Raw genomic sequence first — 22097 nt, forward strand, 5'->3', positions numbered from 1 at the left:
GTATTAAGAAGTCACAATTTCCATGGTTGTTCTCCTCTTAGTCTGAGATTTGACGAGTGATTAAAGATAAGTTCTAAATAGCTGCATCTTCAGTCATATAAACTCTTTAATCTCCAAACCCCAAGTATTTTGGCAATGTTCACTGGCTCTGATTCTGTTTCAGAACCCCTTCTCATTACTTCATGGGCTCCAAGGTTTTCTCTTTGTTTTACTGCCTAATGTCTGATTCTTTTGCTCTGTGTTATTACAAAATTGATCTCCTTACCCCACCTTTCCCTGATTAACCTCTCATTACTTAGTCTTTTAAAGTTTCTAATGCTTACCTGTCTTCCCTGGTGCACATGTGAGGGGAGACCAAACGTCCGTCCTGCCACTGTGTGAACTCTGTTTGTATGATGCTCGGGGCTGCATTGCAGGTGTTCATGCTGTTTCTCAGGGCCTCTCTTTCTTACTGGCACAGCCTGGGATTGGTAGTCTCTGTAGTGTCTTTGCATCACTCAAAAGTTTGACCAAAGATCCAGTTGGTACATGTGTTGCTTCCCCCTGTCCCCCACTACTTCTTACTTTTAGACATCATTTTTATGCACTATATATGATTGCCTTTTTGAGGAGGCCATGAGGAAACTTGTGCCTGTTTTATCATCCACTTCTTGCAGGATGAGATTAAAATAAAATGGAACTTTTTTTTTTAAATTTTTATTTATTTATGATAGTCACACAGAGAGAGAGAGAGAGGCAGAGACACAGGCAGAGGGAGAAGCAGGCTCCATGTAGGGAGCCCGACGTGGGATTCGATCCCGGGTCTCCAGGAACGCGCCCTGGGCCAAAGGCAGGTGCCAAACCGCTGCGCCACCCAGGGATCCCTAAAATGGAACTTTTTATTCTGGGAAGTTGATCCCACTGACAAATGTTAAAGTGTGAAAATTTGATCTGAAATATCTTAAAATACTTTATGTTTTCTGATAAGTACATGATTATATTCTACATTGCGTAAGAATAGAAATGTTGGGGATCCCTGGGTGGCTCAGCGGTTTGGCACCTGCCTTTGGCCTGGGGCATAGTCCTGGAGTCCCGGGATTGAGTCCCACGTTAGACTCCCAGCATGGAGCCTGCTTCTCCCTCTGCCTGTGTCTCTGCCTCTCTCTCTCTCTCTCCCTCTCTTCTCTATCATGAATAAGTAAATAAAATCTTAAAAAAAAAACCAGAAATGTTTTAGATGATCGGTATTTCCATGCCAGTATACATGTTGTAAAACATTGTGTCACTCCTGGTGGCATTATGAACATAGTTGAAAATTTTTTTCTTGGCTTGAAATAAGTAGGAATAAGATCGTCTAAAATTATAAGAATTGTTAAGAACTGCTGAATCCTTTATCTTTCTTTATGCATTATAAAGGGTCCTTTAAAAATTATATTTTAGTCTTCATAATATTAAAAGAGAAAAAGAATTGAGTAAGTCATTGGTTTAACAAACATTTATCAAGTGCCTACTTTGGTACCTGAGAATAAAGACAATGAGTAAAATACCAAACCAGAATGGAAATCTTGGTCTCAGAGAATTAGGCATTAGACATCTTATTATTAATTTCTTCCAATGACTTTAATTTCCCCTAATTTTCTCAGCTCCCTGCCTAAAAATCAGGCACTGAGTCTCTTTGGTTTTGGATAGGTAAGGGTAGAAGTGGAGAGCTAGGATTAGGCAACTCTTCTTGATTAATTTATGATTAATTTGAGGAAAATTGAATGTCCAAACCTAAGGGTTGCATCTCACTGGTTTTTTTTTAATAGTTTATTTATTTATTTATTTATTTATTTATTTATTTATTTATTTAATACCTACACCCAATGTGGGGCTGGAACATGACCCTGAGATCAAGAGTCACATGCTCCTCCAACTGAGCTGGCCAGGCACCCCTGCATCTCATTGTTTTTAATCACTGTTCTGCTGTTACTTTGTAGTTATTGAACCTCCTTCAAATTTGGTTGCTACGGAAGTCTCATCAAAATATATTAAGCTAAGTTGGAGTCCATCTCCTAGCTCAGTAACTGGTTATAAAGTCCTCCTTACACCAATGACCGCTGGAAGCCGACAGCATGCTCTTAGTGTGGGGCCTCAGACCACCACACTCAGTGTTCGTGACCTCTCAGCAGACACAGAATACCAGATCAGTATTTCTGCTATGAAGGGACTCACATCCAGTGAACCTGTTTCAATAATGGAGAAGACTCAGCCCATGAAAGTTCAAGTGGGTAAGTAAATAATAGGTCTATCCATTTGACAGTATGCCTCACTGGTTCAGGTTTAGTTTTAAACAAAATATTTGGGGGATCCCTGGGTGGTTTGGCGCCTGCCTTTGGCCCAGGGCGTGATCCTGGAGTCCCCGGATCAAGTCCCACGTCAGGCTCCATCCAGGCATGGTGCCTGCTTCTCCCTCTGCCTGTGTCTCTGCCTCTCTCTCTCTCTCTCTCTCTATGTCTATCATGAATAAATAAATAAAATCTTAAAAAAAAATAAACAAAATATTTGGATTAGTTTTCTTTTAAATAAGCATGGTTACTAAGAAAACCAGATATCTGTATTTTAATGATTAATTTATATTTGTTGAACTTTAATGGGCTTTTCTTCTTTTAACAGAATGCTCACGTGGTGTGGATATAAAAGCCGATATTGTGTTTTTGGTTGATGGTTCCTATAGCATCGGGATTGCAAACTTTGTTAAAGTTAGAGCCTTTCTGGAAGTTCTCGTAAAAAGTTTTGAGATTTCACCAAATAGGGTACAGATAAGTCTTGTCCAGTACAGCCGGGATCCTCATACTGAGTTCACTTTGAAAAAATTCACCAAAGTGGAAGATATAATTGAAGCAATAAACACCTTCCCCTACAGAGGAGGATCTACAAACACTGGGAAAGCAATGACTTATGTCAGAGAGAAAATATTTGTGCCTAGCAAGGGTTCAAGAGGCAACGTACCAAAGGTCATGATTCTTATCACTGACGGGAAATCTTCAGATGCTTTCAGAGATCCTGCTATAAAACTAAGGAATTCAGATGTGGAAATCTTTGCAGTTGGTGTGAAGGATGCTGTTCGCTCAGAGTTAGAAGCTATTGCCTCTCCTCCTGCTGAGACCCATGTGTTCACAGTGGAAGATTTTGATGCTTTTCAGAGAATATCTTTTGAACTCACACAGTCTATCTGCCTTAGAATTGAGCAAGAATTGGCAGCTATAAAGAAAAAAGGTTAGTAGACTTTGTAGAGCCAAAATGATCTCTTAATGAACAAAGTGTTCAATTTTGGTTCTAAAATTGTGGATAACATGCTTTTCCAATTCTTTTTTGCATACAGGAAAAAGCAATTTTTCTGTCTTATAGAAATCTATTGAGCTTGGTTTATTTAGCTCTGAGATATGACTTTCTCCTGGGTATGGGTCATGTATTTATTGGTGAAAAAGCTATTCACCATGAGTCATGAGATGTTTTTGATCCTAGATCCTTAAGCAGGGCTGAGCACCAGCTTTATCACACCTATTTGTTGTATTCAATTCAGTGACCTCTAGTTGAGTGTTTACTATGTGCTAGATGGTGAGCTAAGTCCTTTGAATTGAAGGTGATGAGAACATAGTCCTAGACCATTGAATTCTTCTTATGCATTCCCTTCCCTGGACCAATTTTGGGTATCATTCCTCACAGCTAGAATTCCTTACCTAACTCTTTTCTTCATTTGTTCAAATTCTATTTGTCAACATTCAGTTAAAAGTCCTATCTCTTTCACCCAAGTCTTCTTTAACTGTTCTAGTGCCGTAACACTTACTATCACTTCTAGTTGTCTGGAGTTCATAGGTACCACTCTAGTTTGTTAATAATGTTACACTCTTGTCTTTCCAATTTGATCATTTGTTCATTGAGAAGAGCAGTGTGCCTTGAACATTGCTTCTTCCTATGATTCAGCTAGTGAATATTCTTTTGTAAGGAAGAATTCCTTAATCATTACTTTGAAATATCTGTCTACCACCAAAAATTAATATCTGATTGCTAAGGATTATATTGCTGTTCAATTTTAGTTCTGTTACTGTTTAAATATTCCAGTTGTGGGCAGGACCATTCCATTACTGCTTTTTGTTTAGAAACCCAATTCAAATTCATTTTAATTAGTAATTTAAACAGTGTAACAGTATTATGAATGGTCAAGCCAAATGATCAGGACCTCCTCGGAGGTGAGAGGCCTTCTCTCAGTGGTCATGTGTGGAATACTTGCTCAGTGTATTTGTCTCATTAACTATTCCCCCAGTGAACATAAGCCATTTCAGAAACGTGGTCATTAGGTCCATTTTTGCTTTATAGATTTAACAATTTTTAACTCTATCCTTTTTTTTTTTTAAATAGCTTATGTGCCTCCAAAGGATCTTAGTTTTTCTGAGACAACTTCTTACAGTTTCAAAGCTAACTGGTCTCCTGCTGGAGAAAATGTTTTCTCATACCACATCACCTACAAGGAAGCTACTGGAGATGATGAGGTCACGGTGGTAGAGCCAGCGTCAAGTACCAGTGTTGTTCTCAACAACCTGAAGCCAGAGACCCTGTACTTAGTTAATGTGACTGCAGAGTATGAGGATGGCTTCAGTGTTCCCTTAACTGGAGAGGAGACCACTGTGGAAGGTGAGATGGGGTTTCTGACCCTGTTTTCTAAAAACTGGAAATTAATTGTAGAAACAAGTAACAGTTTGATATAACCATCTCTTCTATAGAGATGGTAAATACCTTTGTAAGATTCAGCACCTGTAAATTACAGCTATTCATACATCTTTTTAAAGAGTGAAAAAACTTTTATACAAAAAACCTTGGGTTTATTTTGATGAATGTGAGATTTAGAGATAAAAGAACTGTTAATAATTATGGAATTAACTCGGAATACTGCTTAACCAGATTTTTCTGTCCCATATTTCAGCAGTGTTATGTTCAGATACTTCTGAACTTTGTTTACTTTATCTACGGATTTGATGGCAAATATATTATCAAAAATTTTAAAATATTTTATTTATTTATTCATGTGAGAGACAGAAAGAGAGAGGCAGAAACATAGGCAGAGGGAGAAGCAGGCTCCATGCAGAGAGCCTGATGTGGAACTCAATCCTGGAACTCCAGGATCATGCCCTGAACTGAAGGCAGATGCTCAACTGCTGAGCCACGCAGGCGTACCATAATGTTTTTCTTTTTAAAAATTGTAGTAAAAAACACATAACATAAAATTACCATTTCAACCATTTTAAGTATACATTTCAGTGGCATTTAATACATTCATATTATTTTGCTACCATTTACACCATCTGTCTCCAAAACATTTTTCATCTTGCAAAACTGAAACTATACTCATTAAGAATAACTTTCTATTACTCTCCCTACTGCTCCTGGTAGCCACCATTCTATTTTCTGTGTCTATGAATTTGACTACTCTAGGCACCTCATAGAAGTAGAATCATATTGTATTTGACCTTTTGTATCTGGCTTATTTCACTTAGCATAATGTCCTCAAGGTTCATTCATGTTGTAGCATGTGTCAGAATATCCTTTTTCCTTATGGCTGAAAGATATTCCATTACATGTATATGCCATATTTTGATTATCCACTCACCCATGGACAGACACTTAGGTTGCTTCCACCTCTTTGCTATTATAAATAATGCTGTTGAGAACATGAGTATACAAATTTTGCCAAATGTTTTAAACAGAATTTTTTAGATATGTCCTCTTTACCGGATAGAATGGAGTATTTTCTGATACATTTCAATACATTTGACATTTAAAGCGTACCAAGGAGGGATGCCTGGGTGGCTCAGCCATTGAGCGTCTACCTTTATCTCAGGGCGTGATCCTGGAGTTCTGGGATCAAGTCCCACATTGGGCTCCTTGCATGGAGCCTGCTTCTCCCTCTGCCTGTGTCTCTGCCTCTCTCTGTGTCTCTCATGAACAAATAAATAAAAATCTTAAAAAAAAAAAAGGATACCAAGGAACTTGATTATGAGAAGGCAATTACTCTTCAAGATAAATATCGCAAATAGTAAAAGACATGTCAGTTGTTTCCTATTTTTACAGGGGATAGGTGAAGAAGCTGAAACAGATGCACTAGGAAATTAAGATAGTTACAAAGAAGTATTTGTTAACAGAGAAGGCATATATTGGTATATCTTGGTCATAAAAGCTAGAGAATCTTTTTTTCTCTGAAAAAGTTTTTAAGTAAGATGGATCTTTTCTTTTTGTGCATGGTTTGGGTATATTTCTACCTGAAGGCCAGCAAATAAAATAATGGCCCAAGTTGACTTCTTTTCTTAGAATTTTTGTGTTGAATAACTTAGAAGTCCATACTTTGATATTTCTGATTTTTTTCTTTTTTTTAAAGATTTATTTATTTATTTGAGAGATTTATTTATCTATTTGAGTGGAAGGTGGGACAGAGGTAGAGAATCTTCAAGCAGACTCCCAGCTGAGTGCAGAGCCCAATGAAGGGCTTGATCTCAAGACCCTGAGATCAGACCTGAGCGGAAACCAAGAGTCAGATGCTTAACTGACTGAGCCACTCAGGCGCCCCAGTATTTCTGATTTCCTGAAGCTTTCTCTATCATGCCCCTATTGTTGCCTAATGAGCCTGGCCCTATTCCTTCAGTGCTTTGGGATGGCAGATGGATATATGTTTCAAGAAGAAATTTGAGTCCAGAGGGTTTTTGAGTAGAGCCAACTGCATTCATATATGCTCTAGTTTTTGCTCATTGCATTTCAACAACAAAATTTGCTAATACATTTCCAATTCTATTGTCTGAGTGAAATCTGTGACCTTAACTTTCTTTAGTCAATAAGGATGTTTCGGATTTCAGTACCTTTGTTAAACTACCAATTACTGGGACACCTGGGTGGCTCAGCGGTTGAGCGTCAGACTTTGGCTCAGGGCATGATCCCGTTGTCCTGAGATTGAGTCCCATATTCGGCTCTTTGTGTGGAGCCTGCTTCTCCCTCTGCCTTTCTCTCTGTCTGTCATGGATAAATAAATAAAATCTAAAAACAAAACAAAAACTACCAATTACTGAGCTCTAGCTTATGTGTCAGGTAGTATGATAATTGTTTTCCATGGATTATCTTTTTTTAACAACCTCAATAATCCTACAGATTGTAATTTTTTTTTCTGTTGGGTAATCTGAGGCTCAAAATTACACATGCAGCTTCAAAACAAGTATAGTAGATCCCTTTGATTTGCGGCTTCACTTTCCATGGTTTCCATTGCCCACCATCAACCACAGTCCAGGAGCAGATGATTTTCCTTCTGACTATTGTTAGAAGGTCAATGGTAGCCTAACGCAAAGCTTATGATGCCCACGTCATTCACCTCATTTTATCTCATCACATAGGCATTGTATCATATTACATCATAATGAGAAAGGTGAGTACAGTACAATAAAATATTTTGAGAGAGAGAGAAAGAGAGAGACCATATTCACATAATGTTTGTTTGTTATAGTATATTGTTATAATTATTCTATTTTTATTAGGTATTGTTAATCTCTTAACAAGTTTAATTTATCAATTAGGCTTCTTTATAGGTATGTATAGGAAAAACATAGTGTATTTCAGGGTCAGTGCTATTCATGGTTTCAGGCATCCTCTGGACATCCTGGAATGTAACCCCTGTGGATACACAGGGGTGGGGGCTGGAGGGAACTACCGTATTCAAACTCATCAGTTTATCTGCCTCATTTGTTCTGGCTAGTTTTGTCTTTTTTCTTGCCATCTAAAATGAGTCATGAGTGTCAGTCCGCCAACTCCCATTGCTTGCCTTAAGGGATACAGTTTCCTTCTCCCTGAAGTGATCTACTGATGTGTTGGCCATTTAGATAAACTTCTAATTATATGTGAGATAAGTGCAGATGAACTGCACAGTGCTTTCACTCCAGTGGATTGAAAAGACCATTAGCTCATCTTTCTTGAATGTGTAGGCCAAACAGACAATTTGCCCCTTAAATGAATAAGTAATTTAAACATGTTTATTAACTATAAAGCCAAATGACATTCTCATATAGGCTTAATGAAAATCCCATTTAAGATTGTGAGTCTATGGACATTACCCACATTGCAATTTGACCTCAAGATTTAGATCCAGCTAGCATTCATTAAATATGATGTATTTGGTCCAACACATGTATGGTCTAATTATTTTCCAAGTCAAATGACTACATAGATAGAAAAGTTAAACATGGAACTGACTGGATAAAACAGTTCATTCAAGTGGGTAAATATGGTAGAACTGGGTATTATTTTCCTGCTTTCCTGAGAAAATCTAGTTAGAGAGAAAACTTTGGCTACCTATATTTCGAGAAATGAATTATTTTTATTCTTGAATTTTATGTCAGTATGAATTTACCATTTAATAGGGTATTTATGATCTTAAAAGTTTACTATTATGTGCCTCTTTACTTGATTAAAAAATTAACCATACATAGTTTCTTTCTGTACATTGGTGGATTATTGTTGTTGCAGCATCTAGTTAATATCTGGCTGAGAGAATACTGTACCAGGATGTTTGACAAACAACTGCTTTTGAATTTGTTTAGAGAAATGCTATAATTTAGTGATCAAAAGCTTAGTTTTGCCTTTTTTAATGTAAAATTAACCTTTTTTAAAAAAAATTTCAGTAAAAGGAGCACCTCGAAACCTAAAAGTGACAGATGAAACTACAGACAGCTTTAAAATCACCTGGACTCAAGCTCCAGGGAGAGTTTTAAGGTACCGAATTATATATAAACCAGTTGCTAGTGGAGAAAGCAAAGAAGTTACCACCCCTGCCAATCAGAGGAGGATAACGCTCGAGAACCTGACTCCAGACACAAAATATGAAGTATCTGTAATTCCTGAATATTTCTCAGGACCTGGCTCCCCGTTGACTGGAAATGCAGCCACTGAAGAAGGTAGAGGAAATATGCTGACCATATGGTAACAACCCAAATCTTAGACCTCAAGGGATACTGTAGTCAGCTATCCAGACACTACAGGCCATGAGACACTTAGTCCCAATTATCTGAGTATCTTAGATTATAGTCCTTTTAGACTTGAGTTACTCAAATTTTTAACTTGCTTATGATAGCATTTGTGTCAATAGAACTCAAATGCTGTTATACGGTCTAAATATTCTTTTAAAATAATATTATTAAATGCTCTCATATAAATTGAAGGAAGACTAGGGATTAAAAATCAAACTGCTATGCACCGTTGAAACAGATTAATTATTACTTCAGGAAGATTTTAAAATATTAACCTTTTTTTATTTATGTGGGATGGTTAGGCTCCCAGGATACATTCCGATATTTGTTGCAAATTACTAATGTTTAATATTTATTTCATTGAGAAAAACTAAGGCATTCCTAATTTTAATTTTACTCCCTATCTTGTAAGTTAAAAAAAAAATAAAAACAACAACAACCACAACAACATATTAGCAGTAATGAACAATTATCGAGGACTTATTTCTGTCAGGTTTGTTCAAAGAGCTTATCTCATTTAATCCATGCATAGATTCAAGGGAATTGTTAGTATTATTATCCCTCTTTATAAGGAAATCAATGATGCCCACGTCATTCACCTCATTAATAGCTCCAAGTCATGTTGCTGATAAGCAGTGAATCTGAGGCAGACACTCATAAGGAATATCCATCCCAGCTCCACCTGCATCACTACGACCCTCCCAGGGGAACCTAGCTAAATAGCCTTTCCTGCGGAGACCCTTTCTCTTTCCATCTGCTTTATTCCTCCTCTCTGCTCTTTGGGAAATCACTGCCTTCCTCTTTCTCTTTCTAGTTGGGGGTCTAAGGCCTTTTGTTCCATAAAAAGACTCTTTTCAGGGGCTCTTCATCTTTCTGTTTTCTAGAGTAAAAGTGGCTAGCTGTTGTGTGTCCAGTGGAGAGTATCGCAGGTTTAGGTGCCTTGGGACCCTCCCCACCCCAGAGATGACATGACCATTCTACCAGGGAAGTTATGAAATGCTAAACATCATAGTTGCAAAGGGATAGATAGCCCCTGAGTTTCACCCAAGACAAGGCCTCATTAGTGCTGTTTCCTCTCTTAAGTTTTTTTCTAGGGATAGCATTTGATCATTTATCACTTTTATCACATCAGTGTATTTCCTGGCTATTACATTTAGAACTTCATAGCATTAGGCCAACAAATCCTTTTTATTGAGGATTTCTTTTCATTTCTCAGAGGTATTAAAACCTACATTGTGATACTGATCAGCATATTTTCAATTCATAGTGCTTTGTTCCACTTTCGGAGAAGATTATAGTTTTTAATGTCAAAGATAGTAACACGGAAGATACTGTGTAAACACTGAAGAGGAATTGAGTACCTTTTGCTTTGTTTCTACTAACACATGAGGCTTAGTTTAGAAATGCTGAAGCTCTGTTGGCTTGTCTACAATTGCTGTAATATCACTCAGGATATTAATTTGATGCAGCATGCATACACACATATCCACACACACACACACTGAAAAGCAATAAAGTGTTTTTCAAATTATTTTATTAAATAATGAATTTTGATGTTATTGTTTTTTTAATGAAGTTAGAGGGACCCCAAGAGACTTAAGAGTTTCTGACCCTACAACATCAACTATGAAATTATCTTGGACTCGAGCACCAGGGAAAGTGAAACAGTATCTCGTCACATACATCCCAGCGGCAGGGGGTGAAACTCAAGAGGTCACTGTGAGAGGAGATACAACCAGTACTGTGCTGAGAGGATTAAATGAAGGGACACAATACGCCTTATCTGTGACGGCCTTGTATGCATCCGGGGCTGGAGATGCCCTTTATGGCGAAGGAATGACCCTCGAAGGTAATTACTGTCATGTTTTCTAGAAATCCCTAAGTTTGTGATTGCATTTAGGAAGATGAAGATGTTTGCAGAGAATCAAATCTAGAAATGTGCTATCCTTCCTCCTAAAAGAAACTTGTACTGAAAAGTAAGTAACTATAAAAGTGCCTCTTATTCAGAAATGTAGAATATAAGCAACTGTAAAAAAAACTAAATTTGATCAGGAAAAGGTGTACGGGGAGCTGAGTGTATAAGGGCATACAACTATGTTCTTAATGCCATGGGCTGGGTAAGTGGAGAAAAGGTGTGTGATATTCAGAGTGACAAAGGACGTTGGCAAACATCTGTGGGATGAAAAAGGATTTGGGTAATGAAACCACTTTCATTACTTAAGAGCAGACAGGAACCATTTGCAGACTCTGAGTCTCTTCTCATTCATTATGCAAAAAAGCATTTAGCTTGAGAAATATGAGGATCCAGGTTTCTGCTTTGTTTGTTTTCTAAATGACCTCTAAAATTCAGTTCTGTGTAGAAGTTTGAAGTTAACAGAACTGGAGGTATGTCCTTGGTTTCTAGACTTCATTGTCAGAGGGCTTCATATTTCTTAGAATCCTTTGAAATATAATGGTGGCTTACATTTAACTCACCACAACTGCAACGTAAGTTGAGTAAGAGAGAGAAAATACAAATTTAACCTAACCGCAGTAAGAATGTTTTGATGTTCAAAAGAAATATCAATGGATGGTTACAATAATGAGTCAGAACCATAGTTGGGGGCCTAAGTGAGAAGTCAGGCCCTTGATTCTTTCTTGTCATCACCATCTTTTATATGCTTCACTTAACATAATTATAGGAAGAAAATGAATCCAAAGCGTCTTTTGTGATGTGAAGTCACGGTGACTTTTGGTAAAATATCTGTCAAATTTGGGGGATCCAGGAGTTTGGGGGATTGTAGATATTATAATTAACAGGACAAAGCCCACATTAGGCAATATTCATTAAAACTACAAGATTTAGTCAAGAATTAAAAATAAACAAAAAATATTCTAATCAATTCTATCTCTAGTAGTAATCAAGAGCCTAATTTTAATAGTCCATGAGATTTATTTTTAAAAAATAATTTAAATGAAAGATTAAATACCAGTGTGTAAAATACTGATTACCAGAAGAGTCCTGGTTTGGGTACTCAATCATGTAACCTTGAAATGGTCCCTTAACCCTTCTGAGCCTCAGTTTACTCATCAGTCCCCCTGCATCCCAGATTTACTGTGGAGATCAAATGGGAGACTCTAAGTGAAACTTCTGGGGAACTGTAAAATATCATATATATATATGGAAACGGAAAAGGGCTAAGGGAATGTAGGAAAGTTACTGAAATGAGGCATTAGTTCTTTGGCCTTGTGTGTGGAAAAAAAGTAGGAATCAACTCCTCGTTGATGTTCGGATTATGAGAAATGCACCTGTCTAAATTACTTCCCACAGTAGTAGGTTGGAGATGCATGCGAGTAGGCATGAATTGTATATGTATAATCATCAGGAGGAAATGATATTCACTTTAGATGATATCTAAAAATACAGCTTTTGTATGTATTTCAGAGATATTGATTAGCTACACTAAAGTTTTGAAAATAGTAAGAGGTAGAAAATGGAAATTGCCTTAATTACAGAGACTTAACCGAAATAGTAAAGCATGTGATCTTTGTATCTGGAGCAACATCCAGAATTTCTGACAAGTTTGTTCTTCTGTTTTGATCTTCTGAAGTTCTCTTTCTCATGTGCTTCCCAAAGGCTTTCAACATAGATTGTTTATAGGACTTTTCAAAGGATAAACTTTTGAGCTTTTGTTTTTTCCAGAATGATTGTAGATTATCCATGTTTGTGGAAGTTTCTCCCTTATAAGGAATATTTTGGAAATACTTTAATAGTTTTATTCTTCTTGCACCATTTAACCTTCTGATATTCTTCTGCATTTTCTTATTTTAAAACAATGTATTCATACTCAGTCAAGATATTTTGGGAGTTAAAAATTGGGCATTTTTGCTAAGAAAATATATTAACAATCTTTAGAAAGCAAAGTACACATTTTAATTTAACAGCACACATTCTATTAGGCTGTGATTTTCCTGGGTCAGCTGTATAGCAGAATTGTTTATGATTTTATAGCTTTGTAAAAGTAGTATAGAAAATCTACCAACTTGTATGCATGTGTGAGTATGTGCCCCCCACCTCCACCCCCCCACTTATTTGATCAGAAGTTACCTCTAAGGGAGATACACGGGTAGTAAAATAAATCTTAAAAATTACTATTTTCCATTTCTTGAGGAGGGAAGTGAGATGATTAACTATAGTTAATTGATAACTAAGTTGTAATAATACATTTTTTCCATTTACGCCAAAGCTCTTTACTACAGTGAAGGATTACATAAAATATTGCCAGCCTGATTTTATGAACATATTTATCCCATTGCATTATGTGTGGTAAACTTGACAAATATGTGAAAGCATAGTTGTGACTAAATTAAAATAGTAGAAGATTTTTGCCCCTGGTTATTCCATTTCATTTTATTGTATTAACTCAGCCAAATCCACATACCATATACAGGAATAGGATATGATGGTAAATGCAGGGAATGGAAAGCCAGAAACAGAGCCAGGCAACTGCTTTTGAGGGCCACTGTTTTTCTAATCTGTTTTTCTCTTGGGAGAGAAGGTGGTAAGAGCAGACCTTGGAGGAATGTTTCTTCCATCCAGAGGCATGGCTCGGCCGGCAAGAGCATTCTGTAGGTTGGAAATTTTATAGATTGCTTGAAGTGAATTCTATTCAATTAAAAAAATATTTAAAAAATATCTAGTGTGGTCTACAACTGTCCCTAACTTGAATCTGTTTCCTAGTTTGTTGAAATGTAGCCAATGATCAGAAAATTCCCCTGTCCCTGGAAGAGAGATTTATTAACATTGGCATCGGGGAAGTTCATGGTTTGCTCTAGTACTGTATGAAATGGAATCACAAAGGCAGTGTTTATTACTATTTCAGATCCAAACTTTAGAGGAATCTGAGAACAAACTATTAGGCTTGATTTATGTTGTTTTTCCCACCTGTTGTTGTTAAAGTAGATTTAATGTAATTACTACAGCACTGTTGTACAAGTAAATGTGCATTGCTAGAACTTTCAGTTCTCATTGTTAATGTGTAGAGAGAGGAAAATCTGCTCTTATAAACTTGAAATGAATAATGCTCATTTTAATTCAGAGATTTACTACAAATGAATGAAAGTTTCAGTTTGGGAATAATACGGTTCTTTTTGTTTTTGAGTGTTGGTTTTTGGCTATGGAAAAGATGACTTTTCAAAATTTCCTTTGTTTTAGTTGCTATAGCAACCTGCCAATGCCCTAGACAGGGACAGCTTCCTGTATATCAAACCAAGCTCACTCAGCTGACATTTTGTTACAAGGAGGTTTTTAGCACATCATAGGAACTCCTCCGCTTGATGTTGAGTAACATGGGGCCTCTCTCCAAGACGGACTAAATAGGACCTCTATATTTCCCTAGATTTACTGCTATCTCATAATTTGAAAAATCATGTATTCTGGGTATAATAATGCTGGGGGTTCCAGGGAACTTTAGCACAATAACCAAACAGCAATTTGTATTTCCTTTCCTGCACACTAATGGCTCATCAGAGAAATATCTAAATCACATTGGAGACATAACATTTATGGAAGAAATCTCAGATAAGTTTTGAGGTTGAAGGGTGATTTAAGTGTTAAGAGGTTTTCAAGAACTATGTATTGCTTAATGTAGCTGTTAGCTTATCAATAGTGAACTTTGTACTTTAGAATGGTGGCTCTAATTCACTGAGGTTGTAAATCAAGTGTGTTTCCACATAAACGTGGAAGCAGGTTTTCTGTATTCTGCTGTGGAAAGTTGGATGACTTTTGAGTTGAGCGCTAACGGAAAAGACAAATTGATTTAGAAGGGGATTTACATTACATTTTCAATTTAACTTCTATTTTTGAAAGTGGTATGTGAAACTCAATGAAAGCTGACTGGAACAATTTATACAGTTTCATTTCATTATGATTAATTTTTCAGTTATCATCATTGGCTAATTTGTGTTATAATTATATTTGAATTGGATGGTGATTTGCTTTTCAGAAAGCAAATGGAAAAGGGCTAAGGGAATGTAGGAAAGTTACTTAAATGAGGCATTAGTTCTTTGGCCTTATGTGTGGAAAAAAGTAGGAATCAACCCCTTGTGGATGTTCGGATCATGAGAAATGCACCTGTCTAAATTACTTCCCACAGTAGTAGGTTGGAGACACATGCGAGTAGGCATGAGAAAAAATGTCTTTTGAATATATCTAAATATGTTTGTAGTCAGAGCAGAAATGCTGAGTATCAGAATTTCAAAAAATTGATAAATTTTACGTGTTTAAATGTATGACAGAAAAACATGTTATTCCTTATAACTTATACTGGTACTGTACAGGGGAGAAGAGAGTAGCTGGGATAACTACTGAGAAGGATAAAGTTGAAGGCCTACCATCATTATAGGAGAGGATTTATTTGAAACAACTACCAGAAATTCTATTACCAGAAATAAAAGTAATATACAAAGCATAGGCACATACACCAGAATGGCAGGTACCATGAGACTAAATATTATTGGAAACAATGCCACATATGTGAAATCCTGAACAAACTAAAACACATAAAACAAATATTTGTAAGTCTTAGGGAAGAGCAAAAAGAGAAAACTTGAGGAAGTAGGGAACCTTTGCTGGAGCAGAACTGGATCCAGGTTCTGAGAAGCATAATGACAAAGGGGCAAGACTACTAGATTTGGTTCCTATTTACTGGACCTTTCTATGGCTTCTCCTGTTGAGATACAGTAATGCCTCCTGCAGAAAGGCTAGAGTCTGGTCTTCTGACATCTTTCCTTTCTTATTCCTCTCTCTTTCCTTTTCCTTCCCATGTTTTCTAAAAAAGAGACTCCCAAACCCACTCTAACCAAACCAAGCGAAATAATCTCTTCCAGTAGTTATTGATGTCCAAAGTTCCTTAGATTGAGGACAAAACCTACAATTCAGTATTTTAAACCAAAGTAAATGCCTGGCTTAAATTAAATCTTGTTCACAGGAAAATGTGATCAATGCTTGAATAAGAAGCATGTCTTGAGAGCCATTTCCTTTGGAATCAGAATGAAGGGGAGGAGAGAGCAGTGAACATCCCATGTGTGTCATGGGGTGGAAAGGACGTGATGAGAAGATCCAGTCAGCTTCTCAGTTCTCTGAGGGTCAGCCTTGAGAGATTCTACTACCTAAAGGGCAATTTGCTGTGTGTGGTCATAAGTCCACACAATGTATAAACCATTGAACAACCCTGTACTGCATCACGGGGCCCAACAATTTTGATGAATTTTGCCCTTACCACGCCTGTCTATTTTGAAGGAGGCTCATTTCAGAGTGAAAGCAGGTGTGAAGGTTTCTTCCTGCACTGACCAATCACATCTTCCAAATAAATGTCTCCTTAGGTCTCAGAGAGGAATAGCAGAAAGAAGAGGAAAGAAAGAAATGAGAAAAGAATAAAGAATTGTAGGGGAATAAGAATAATATTTAAAAGGTTTTTAAAGGAAGTATCAGTGCTTAGGGATATCTCTAGATATTCCAATTTAATTGATTTTGGCATGGCCCACTCTTTGGCATCCCAGGTGATTCTATGTATCCTATCAAATCTGGTCTATTTATTTTGCTCCAGGCCCCAGGAAGTGACATAGCCTGCTGGTGGCCTTTTCAGCTGGTTGTACATTAGGTCTTAAGACCAGCTTGGCCACTTGACAGCCTGCCAATTGTATCACAGGGTAAAACTCAATTGCTTCATTTTTTTAATCCAATATTTGTCTAAGCCAAGATTCCATGTAAAAAATATTTTTGAAAGGTTATAGGTCTGATAAAATATACTTGTCATGAGTACATCATATTCTCAAAATTCTTGGGTATAATGCAGTAGCTAGGATACTCAACCCTCTCACTTTTTTTTATTAGAAAAAAAGTTTATCAATATGTTTGGCAACAGTATAAATTTAATACTTAGGAATATTCTTATCAAACTGATGACATATGAGAAGCCTGTTGAAGCAGTTTATCTGTTCAATTTTGGCTTCTGGACTGATGTGTCTTTCTTCTTTCTTTGGATTCCGTATTTCTTTGTTACTGACGTGACATGTTGTGATGCCAGTGTCTGTATATAATGCCTTTGGGAGTCACAGGCAGATACTATAGTTTTTTTGTGGATTGTTTACTGTAATTGAGAATTTACTCAGTGCTCAGTGAAATTAGTGTTGTCATGCCATTAGTTACAACTTGAGAATGTTTTTTAGTTAATATTTCATTTGTATTTTTCAAAAAAAGTGCTTTTATAGACTCTTTTCAGGACCCCGATAAACATTGCAAAGGTCTTTATTGCAATTTCACTTGTATTTTGTTCCAGCTTTACAAAGTTCTGAGAGTGTTACAACAGTTGATTAAAATCCATGGGAATGCATGTCTAGTGAACTAGGCTCCTTTTGTTTGGAGCCCAGAAATATCCTTGTGAATGTATTTTTGCTTCAACCACAATTCTTTTCCTATTATTTTCTCACAGTGAAATCATTAGCTTGTGTTTGTGAGATTGATATTTGTTGTCATGGAAATAAATAATGTCACAAACTCAGTGCTATACAAAGTAGGGAGGAAAACAGGCTGAGAAACACAACCTTGGAGCAGACGAGAAGCTGAAATGATTGTTTGTAAACTACTCCAGTGTTAATTTGGAAGATAATTCCTTCATTCTAGCTAACTTATTTGTCTTCTACTTTTTTGGAATGTCATTAATGCCATTTTTAGTGGATTCAAGTTCAGTCACTTTTAAGTACAACGATTTTACAGTGGCTGCAATTCCTAACCACAACTTAGGCAATTTAGAAGAGGCACATGTGAAAAAAAAGGTGTATATCAAGCAAAGGAAACATTGTTGCACATTTAAAACTTAGGGACCAGTTGCTGAGATATCAATGATCAAAACAAAATAAAACATAAAAAACAACAACCAAACTAAATCAAAGGAACATTTTGTTTATATTCCCGTAAGTAGAGAAAATATAAAGATACATGGCCATTTAAGAATTAGCCCATGCAGTGAAAGAAGGCCTTCGAGTGAGAATTAGCCTCAAGTACTGAGGGAGAAAAGTCAATATGTTCTTGAAAATAAGTATTCTTGGTTTTAGTGAAATATGTAACTAATTTCCCTCCAGAGATGAGATGTCCTGTCAGCAGTTAAAGTTATTCATAATGAAGTTAGAATTTTCCATTTGTGCTTGGGGTCTGGTAGGATGCCCAGCTCCTGTTGTATTTATTTTTCCCTCTAAATTCTACAGTATGATAAGTTCCTGTCTACCCAGATTTCTTCTTTTCCTTATTGTTATCTTTACTCTTTGTGTTGAAATTTAGTTGTTTAATTATGAGCATTTTTAAGATACTCATTTTTACTCTTTGATTCAAGTAAAGCAATAGTCTTCAAAATTCTTGTAATAGTATTATATATCATTTGCTTGAATATACAACAATTACTAGTGAAATGTATGCTGTAGAAGCAGATAGTTTTATATTTATGTCATGCTGTGGCATAAACCCTAGTAAAGGTAGCCAATATAAAGTGATCTGTATATTTATCTTACATTTAAATTATGGAAAGTGAGGGTTTTATTTTAAGACATCTGTGCCTCCTATTAAGTTGAGGTTTCCATATTTTTCCATTTGGGTTGTACTTTTTTTCTTTTTTGAATTGAAAGAGCCAAAATTTGGTAGCAGATATTTTCGATCAGCTAGAACAAGTGTTTTATTTTGATGACTAATCACTTTAAAGTTTTCCAGAAGAATTGGTGGTTTTTAGTTTCATTAGAGTTAAGCTATATTGGAGTTTACACTTCCACTTTTAAATTGTATGAACAAAGAGAGTTTTCACCAAAAAATGATTGCTGGAATTAATATTTGCAAGCTATATGAAATTGTTGAAATTATTATAAGTCAGACATTGGAACTGCACTTATTTAAATTACATCACAGAGAAAAAATGATGGTAAAGAAAGAAAGATCATTGTGAACAATTGGCCATGTCATAAAGTAGACTGCAAAGGAGTAAAATTTGGGGATTTCAATGCATTTTTTTCCCTTGGAGAAAAATTCTTTTAGGTGCGTACTCTTTCATATTTGGATGTCATCCTTATCCTGAAGGGTCTCATGATCCAACTGAGCATTTGGGGACCAAGGTGATAGTTCGGAATCAGATAATATTCTAAAGTTTTATTCCATCAATCTGCTCCACTGACAGGATAGGACAGACAGCTCAGAAAGAAGAAATGGGCAACTTTAGACAAACTGAGTTTGAGTCCAGCAAGTTTGGATGTCCACCTGTTGAAGGAATATTTACATATCTAGTTGACATTAAAAAATGATTCCCCTTTGATTTCTATTCTAGAACGTGGTTCACCCAAGGATTTGGTTACTAAAGATATCACAGACACATCAATTGGGGCTTATTGGACATCAGCTCCAGGAATGGTTCGAGGTTACAGGGTCTCATGGAAATCACTTTATGATGATATTGAGACTGGAGAGAAAAGTCTTCCCGGAGATACAATTCATACCGTGATAGAAAATCTTCAGCCAGAGACCAAATATAAGGTTTCAGTCTTTGCAGTTTACAGCAGTGGAGAAGGAGAACCTTTGAACGGAGAAGCCACAACTGAATGTAAGTAACATCATGAGTGTGTTTGGGTGTTGGTTGATGCTTCCTAATAGCTATTAGCTCAAGTGGCAGTTTAGCCACTTGCCTTTATATTTCATTATATGATAAATGGGGATGAAAAATTAAGACCTTTAAAGACTGTGGTTTAAATTCAGGTTTGTTTAGTTCACCTAGTATGAAAATTATACTACATTTTGAAATATTGAATCCTGTCAACTATCTATCTTTGTCTCTCTCTGTCTTTTTTTTTCCTGATAGGATGGTCAACTAGATAAGAAACTCAACTAGTTCTGTATGTTAGTAAATTGAACACCAATAAAAAAATAAATTAAAAAAAAAGGTTAAAAAAAAAAAAGCATAGCCTCAAAATAAATAAATAAATAAATAAATAAATAAATAAATAAATAAATAAAAAAGAAACTCAACTAGTGAAAAGATCAGGAGCTATGGAGACACAGAATGCAGGCACATTTATAGCTATATGACTTTGGGCAAATTACTTAACCTTCTTGAGTCTTTGTTTCCTTATCTATAGATTACAGTCTCTCAGAGTTGTCTTGAGGATTAAATGAAATAGCAACGTGCAAAGCACCAAGCATAGTGCCTAGGCACTTAGAGATGATTGATATATGAGTATGAGAATGGCTGTTGAGGCTATGATTATTATGTCCCCAAGACTAATCCTAGAGTCTTTACTTTCTCCCTCTTGCATTTGGTAAGGTTAAATCAAAAGTCCACTCAATTTTCTGGTGGGTCAGATTTATCTTAATGTTATTAATATTCTTTCTGGTGAATAATTTTGAATGACCTATCATCATTTATTATCAGCTAGTTGAAAAGTGTGCCAACATTCCTTAATTCTCTTCCCTAAGAAGCCATGTGTTAAACATAGGCATTTCTAAGAATTTACAGGAGAAAAGTTTATTCCCTTTATTCTGGGAAGATTTTAGGAAAAGGGGAAAGAATGGGACATTTTTGCATTTCCTTTTCTTAGAAAGAAGTGGAGAAGTTGAGGGATTTTTTTGGTAAAGGAGGGGAGAACGAAGTGATTAGCACTTATCTGAGATAAGTCCCATATCCTGATTTTAAGTAGTCCTTAAATTAGACTCTTTTGGGATCCCTGGGTGGCGTAGCGGTTTAGCGCCTGCCTTTGGCCCAGGGCGCGATCCTGGGGACCCGGGATCGAGTCCCACGTCGGGCTCCTGGTGCATGGAGCCTGCTTCTCCCTCTGCCTGTGTCTCTGCCTCTCTCTCTCTCTCACTGCGTGCCTATCATAAGTAAATAAAAATTAAAAAAAAATTAGACTCTTTTGATCTGAGTAGTCTGAAGAACTCATTTCTCTCTTTTTTAATCACTGGCAAACTCAGTAGGATGTGTCTACGTTAAAATTTGCATTAAAATTAACCAGATTAAAAAAACCTCCTTATTGGAAATTTAAATATGTGATAAGGCATATTTCTCAGATATACACGATTGGTTTCCATCGTAGTAAATGAAATCTCATGTTATTTTTTTCTCCCTAAAATCCAAAGTTTTCCATTAAGACTAGGGTAAGATATGTTGTACCTTATTTCACCTCAATTCTTTTATTCTAAAGAATTAATTAAAAGACAGGAATATAATTGAGATCCTTGAAGCATTTCAAGGGTATGACATACAATATTAGACTGTTATTAGCATATTTAAATTTGAGGCTGTTTTAAAGTTTAGGATCTCATTTTTTGGGAAACATAGGTTTCTTTCTAGACCAATACTTGTAAGATTTAACTGTTGATTTTTCTCAATTCTGAGTTGTAAGAAATTGGTCTGGAAATTTTCTGCAAGAGATGCCTTGTTATGCTGAATAAAAATTTAAGCTGTAGAAACAAGAAGTCAGAAAACATTTTAGCACAGCCCTTTCTAGGAAAGTGTTAGACACATATAAACTTATTAAATATTCATGACAATTGATAGTAATAATGATCCAAACACATTGTTATTCTATATAATATTCTCTCCCATACTATTTTCAAAATGCTTTGTGTGTGTGTGTGTGTGTGTGTATATATACATATATATATATATATATATATATATATATATATATATATATATTTATTTAGATTAATTCTCAATTCTCTATTACTATTCTCCAGGAAAGCAAAATAGTTTGCTAAGGCCTAAACAGGAACAACTTCATCACAGCGTTGATGCTAGATATGCATAAGGTGATGGCAAAGGTTTAGAACACATTTTTTTCAAAGTCTAAATCTAAAACCCAGAGTAAACATCTATGCTCAGAGTTAGCATAATTTGGAGTTATTCAGGAATTGTGGAGAAATGCATTTTCACAGAAATCAAGATGTTATTTTTGTATACTATATCACTTAGACAACTGTGTTTCATTTGCTGTAATCAGTTTTTAAAAGTCAGATGGAAAAAGCAACTGAAGTCCTAGAAAATAGAAATGTAATTTAAAACTATCCAA

At 36.1% G+C, this 22097-nt stretch overlaps 1 protein-coding gene across 3 annotated transcripts in view; it reads left to right on the forward strand.

Moving 5' to 3' along the window:
- The window catches only part of COL12A1 (collagen type XII alpha 1 chain), a 116774-nt gene that overhangs the window by 17094 nt on the left and 77583 nt on the right, over window positions 1-22097 (forward strand). For 2 of the 3 annotated variants that reach the window (XM_077903348.1, XM_077903349.1), the window contains exons 9-14: window positions 1959-2249; window positions 2635-3237; window positions 4381-4653; window positions 8673-8945; window positions 10594-10866; window positions 19361-19633. The exons of the other annotated variant lie outside the window; for it this stretch is intronic. In XM_077903348.1, the coding sequence (XP_077759474.1) occupies window positions 1959-2249; window positions 2635-3237; window positions 4381-4653; window positions 8673-8945; window positions 10594-10866; window positions 19361-19633 (1986 nt within the window). The remainder of the gene's footprint in view (window positions 1-1958; window positions 2250-2634; window positions 3238-4380; window positions 4654-8672; window positions 8946-10593; window positions 10867-19360; window positions 19634-22097) is intronic. 3 annotated transcript variants of the gene reach the window in all.

Source organism: Canis aureus, chromosome 7 (assembly GCF_053574225.1).
Source record: "Canis aureus isolate CA01 chromosome 7, VMU_Caureus_v.1.0, whole genome shotgun sequence".
In the NCBI taxonomy this organism is placed as follows: domain Eukaryota; kingdom Metazoa; phylum Chordata; class Mammalia; order Carnivora; family Canidae; genus Canis; species Canis aureus.